The sequence below is a fragment of the Glycine max genome, chromosome 18 (genome assembly GCF_000004515.6).
Source record: "Glycine max cultivar Williams 82 chromosome 18, Glycine_max_v4.0, whole genome shotgun sequence".
Classification (NCBI taxonomy): Eukaryota; Viridiplantae; Streptophyta; class Magnoliopsida; order Fabales; family Fabaceae; genus Glycine; species Glycine max.
Window position 1 is genome coordinate 4,828,230 of NC_038254.2, and position 5,067 is coordinate 4,833,296.

The following is a 5,067-nucleotide window of genomic DNA, read 5'->3' on the forward strand; positions in this document are numbered from 1 at the left end:
TAACACACTCTTTTGACAAGACATTTTTTTTTTCAACATTCTTTGACTAAAACTTATTTAAAAAAAATTGTAGAAGTTATTTCTTATATGACGAGTTTCTCTTTTGATATTTTAGTTTTTAATAATTTTTAACTAATTATAGAATGTATTGTTAGTTGTCCTCTAGATAGATTAATAATCCTTCTTGGTCAATTTAACTATTAAAGAAACATCTTTAAGGATTTTATTTAATCTCTTAATACACATCATATTTTTCCCTATTAGTAAATTTAACTATTAAAGAAAGATCTTTAAGGATTTTTCCACGATATATGGTCCACAGCAACACTGTTAATAAGTGGGTGAATAGCTAAGAAAAGAACCCGGAAGAATTAACAAGTTTGGTGTAAAGTTTGTCTTTGGAGACAAAAGAGCAATAATTTGAGGAAGTAGAAGGTTCATAATTATAATTTGGTTGAATGTGGGTGATGGATGATTCTCTTTGTCGAACAAACACACAGTGTAGTTAATGATGTAAAGAGAGAATGTGAGTAAAAAAGACGTTGGATTGCGTGAGTTATTATTGGTATATATGCATGCATGAAGCATGATAATAGTGGTTGTTCCTACTCAACGACATTTCTCTAGCCAAAGGGAAAGGAACAAGATGGGGAATCACGTACGTTAATGTGTCCGTTTTCAACACTTGGGAGATAAAGTTGACGAGTACTATAAGAAGCAGCCAGATTCTTCTGTATTTGTTCAATGATTGTTCTGATCACAAAATGTTAATTATAAGGTGTTCTTTCTCCCTGCTAATGCTAATAGAATATAATGTGTAGAGGACACTTATTGGATTTAGCCATTTTGGATCGGACATGTAAAAGCCCAACTAATGGAAGGCATAACATAAGCATGAAAAGGGCAAACAAAAAAAAAAGTTAATTGGTAAAAAAAAACAGTGACACACGTGATCCCAATATTTTTTACTGGATGAGTCAGATTAAAAATGTTTCTTTAAAAAAAACAAAAAAGAAGGATTAAGAATGTTCAAAACCAACACTATACATGTAAAATTAAAAGACCGAAACAAAATTTCAAATAATTAATTAGATTAACTCGGCATTGAATAACATATATATCTATATGCATGCATACACACACACACATGTAAATGTAATATGTGTTTTGTACTGATGTTATATGTTTACAATATATATTTTTTGTTATGATAATTTTTAATATATGCTTCATTTTTTTTATAAATTTTATAGAAACATATGTTAGTAGATAAGTATATATAAATATTTTAATATATATATATATATATATATATATATATATATATATAGTTATGAATATTAATATATATTCAAATAATTCAATATTCACACATATTATATGTCTACTTCATTTATATAAATGTATGTTTTAAAAAATGTTATCTTTATTAAAAGGAAATAAAGCAATATGTAATAGAAAAATAAGAGATGTAATTCTCCATTATTTTAGTTAAAATATTTTCCCACTGTTTTTTTAGCTAGCGTTTTGGGATTTCTCTTGCTATTTTCTAAAGGGGTGGTTATTGCTTATTGTTAGATTGGTGTTGGTCCTTGAGAATGTTTTACTAGGAGTATTTAATGTTATTTATATTGTCTTCTTTTTTTAATGTAAATTAATGGGGGTGAGTGTTCATTGTATATATTCTTTATAATATAATTCATTTTCCTTTTAAAAAATAGTAGTAGAACTTTATTTAAACATTTATTTATTACATTTTAATATACATATTGAAAATTCTAATGAAATAAAAAATTCAACACAGATTAATTTATTTTGGGCAATAATTAAATGGTATTATCAATAAATTAATTAAAAAATAGTTTGATTGTGCAAAACTAATATACAATATTCCAACTTGCAAACACTCCTACTTCATATCTCGTGCTTCAAGTTAAAAGTAAAACTCTTTTACACTCATCCGCGAATTTGGATGTATATTTTATGGAACCCACCTGATAAGCAGAAACAATATATCTACGTGTGATAATTAGGCCTTTAATAACGGCGGTGGCATTTTTTATTAATCCTTATTCTCTTTTCACACTGGTTAGGATGGTAATTATATCATACAAATAAATATAATTACTTCTGGATGATAGTCTTGTTGAAATAACCAAGTTGTCTTTGAAAACTTCTTATAAACAGTAAGCTTCTTCCTTTCTAATTAATTAAATTTCTTTTAAGCTCTTGTTACAACACGAATAGGATTCAGCCATACATATATAAGGGAAAGGACTATCTACTAAAAGAGTCGTGTAAAATTTTAATTTAATTTATAAAATATGTCAACTATAAATATATATATATATATATATATATATATAATACAATATTTTGTCAAAAAAAAATTCCTCGGTCCCTAACTTTTATTTCGAGCCGAGAAATAAATATTAAAAATCTTGTAAGACTTTTTGCACCCTCATGTTCGATCCCCGTTGCCTTCCGGAGTTAAACTCCCCCATATAAGATGTTCCCCAATAATATTTAAAATTAATTCGTTTTAGTTCTTTCATCTAGTACACTAGAACATTATTCACTTATTAATTAATCACCATATACCTAGTGGTACATATGGAAAATAATAAGTGTTCTGAAATTAATCTTCTATTCAGTCACTAAAAAATTAAGTAGAGAAGAGAAGTTTCTACATTTGGGGTGTTTATGTGGAGAAAGTTTGAGCATTATCTTATAATTAATATTCAATATATTCATCAGAAAGGCCAACTTCTCGTTCTATTTAAAGGAGTAAACATTGTTACAAGAAGCAGGAAACTGATCAAGCAAGCATAATATTAATTTCTAATTATGACAATAGGTGCTGGGGCATGAATCATTATATCTGTGAAACTTCCCTCCAGTTTTGAATAGCTTGAGACACTACTTGCTCAACTAGTTGTGCATCCAATGGGCGAGTATCTTCATTGTTCTCCTGCAACACCCATAACAAATAATCAATACTATCCGTGGATCACAATGCTAGGAAATACAACTACTCAAAAACTCAAAAAGATATTTAAAAAAAAGGTTTAAAGTTTAAAGCAAAATTGGTACTAATAATATTTTATTTTTATCTAAAAAAATTGTTTCTTTTGTGATTAATTAATTTTTTTTATTGATTGTGCCTACACAAATTGCACTAACAGTACAAAATATTGCTCTTATGATTTAGATAATTATGTATGTGTGTCACATCATTACTTTGTTTCCGAGAGCTTCTAAACTGAAGCTGTGCGCACAAGAAACCCTAGCTTGGAGCACATCAAGCCCCAGCTCTTCAAAGGCTTCCAATATAAACACCAGCAACCCCTGGCAACTGCTTTCACTCAGCACCTTGATCACAAAACCCTCTTCTTGTGTTTCAACTTCAAGCTACGAAATCATTAACAGCAACCACAAATTAATTATTGCCAACTTCTGCTGATAGGGAAATTAAATTGCGGTAGTATTCTTCCTAGTATGAATCAACTAACGGATTTTTCTATCCTATACAGTAAATATCCTAACTGGACATCTATATATACCCCTTTTAAATAAATGTTTTTAATTGTTTAAAAAGAAAAAAAATTATATCAATAATTTCAATATAATAAATATTTTCTACAACATAGATCGATTATCACAGGATTATTCCAGCTTCATTAAACATTAATCTCAAATTCAAGTCATGACATGTTTTAAGAACAGAAAACTATATATTAAATATGATGAAGTTCTCATACCTTAGGCATTGGATCATAGTCAACGATTTTTCGTGCCGTTGCCACTGTTAACTGGTTCAATTCTTCCAGTTTTTGCTTTAAACCTTGTATGTAATCTGACACCTGGAATAACACTGAGGCTTTAGGGCGCTGCATAATGAAACACGGAATACGTTCCATATCTATATATATATATATATATATATATATATATATATATATCAAAGTGATCTTCAATTGTTGAACAAAATATGCATTTAGAGGCAAAAATATAAGCAAGATATGAGAGTTTATATATATCCAACTGTTATTGAATATACACATACACACAAGTAGAAAAGAAATTATCAAAGTGAGTACATGAATGTTAATTAATATTGAGTGGAGAATTCTCCGAAGAAGATTTTGATGAATGAGATGAAATATGTGAATTGGATAAAGAGAAGAAAATGAAAGTGATAACTGTGAAGAAATCAAATGGGCTGTTCCCCCTTTATGAAGTGGATTCTTCATGTAATAAAGTTTGTCCAGAAACTGGATGAGTAGAAAATGGCATGCAAACAGGGAAGAAAGAGATGTTTCAGAGTAATCACCGAGTGTGAGTATCTGATTGAACGAAGCAGGTGTAGGTTCCTGTACATGGCTGTTCTCTTGTGAACCCTGGAAACCATATTCTCTCTCTCTCTCTTGATTTATCACACTAGTACTCTCTCTCTCACAAGAACTATGTGCAAAGAAATGTAAACATTATTTGATGGTATATAAAGAGAGGGTGAGAACGCAGAATCTTGTGGATCACATGTGATGCAGTTTTGGAATTACAAAATGCATGAAATATTGTTTTAACTTCGATCAAGGGTCTTGTTTTTTTCCTCGTGAGATATTCATTGTCACTCAACCAATTTTGTTCTCCTCTAGAGCTAATTATTAAGACCTAGTTTGACACCGTATGTTTTACGGGGACAGTACAGATAATAAAGTATTGGGATTTTTTAATTTGAAAATGGAAAGTTAATTAACCAAGATTTAAATAACTTGACAAAATTACCAGTAGGAAAATCTCAAAGATATTTGTTTATTAGTCCACCTACCTTTTACCGTGCCTTGATTTAGAATGGCCCAAACTATTACATTAATTCATTAACTATTGAATGTTAACTTTACAAGCGGGTAACTTAATAAATATGATTTTTTTTATCAATAAATTTTAATTTTATTAGTATATAAGGAGATTGAATTTGTGATATTTCTCATCTTTCCTTTTCATTTAACCATCCAATCCATTTTCCCTTTTGAACCTGTAACCTCCTCTCCTCTCCTTCTCATT

General features: G+C 29.2%; 1 protein-coding gene across 2 annotated transcripts; it reads right to left on the bottom strand.

The window, feature by feature from the left end:
- Positions 1-2,749: 2,749 nt before the first annotated feature.
- Positions 2,750-4,436, bottom strand: LOC100305696 (uncharacterized). 2 transcript variants are annotated; one of them, XM_026126577.2, is made up of 4 exons: positions 4,101-4,311; positions 3,762-3,863; positions 3,241-3,411; positions 2,750-2,971 (listed from the first exon to the last, which is right to left on the bottom strand). In XM_026126577.2, the coding sequence occupies exons 1-4, from the start codon at positions 4,251-4,253 to the stop codon at positions 2,876-2,878; spliced, it is 522 nt and encodes a 173-aa protein (XP_025982362.1). In that variant the 5' UTR covers positions 4,254-4,311; the 3' UTR covers positions 2,750-2,875. The 2 variants fall into 2 exon arrangements, with proteins under 2 accessions (XP_025982362.1, NP_001235431.1); NM_001248502.1 differs by lacking the exon at positions 4,101-4,311 and adding an exon at positions 4,334-4,436 and having other exon boundaries at positions 2,761-2,971.
- Positions 4,437-5,067: the final 631 nt, after the last annotated feature.

Bases quoted from the DNA above. Each gene is read 5' to 3' on its own strand.
- LOC100305696 (XM_026126577.2), bottom strand. From the start codon at position 4,253: ATGAAGAATCCACTTCATAAAGGGGGAACAGCCCATTTGATTTCTTCA. The intron at 3,864-4,100 runs GTACTCACTTTG...GTGTTATTCCAG, and splicing joins CAATATTAATTAACATTCAT to GTGTCAGATTACATACAAGG. The intron at 3,412-3,761 runs GTATGAGAACTT...ATGATTTCGTAG, and splicing joins ACTATGATCCAATGCCTAAG to CTTGAAGTTGAAACACAAGA.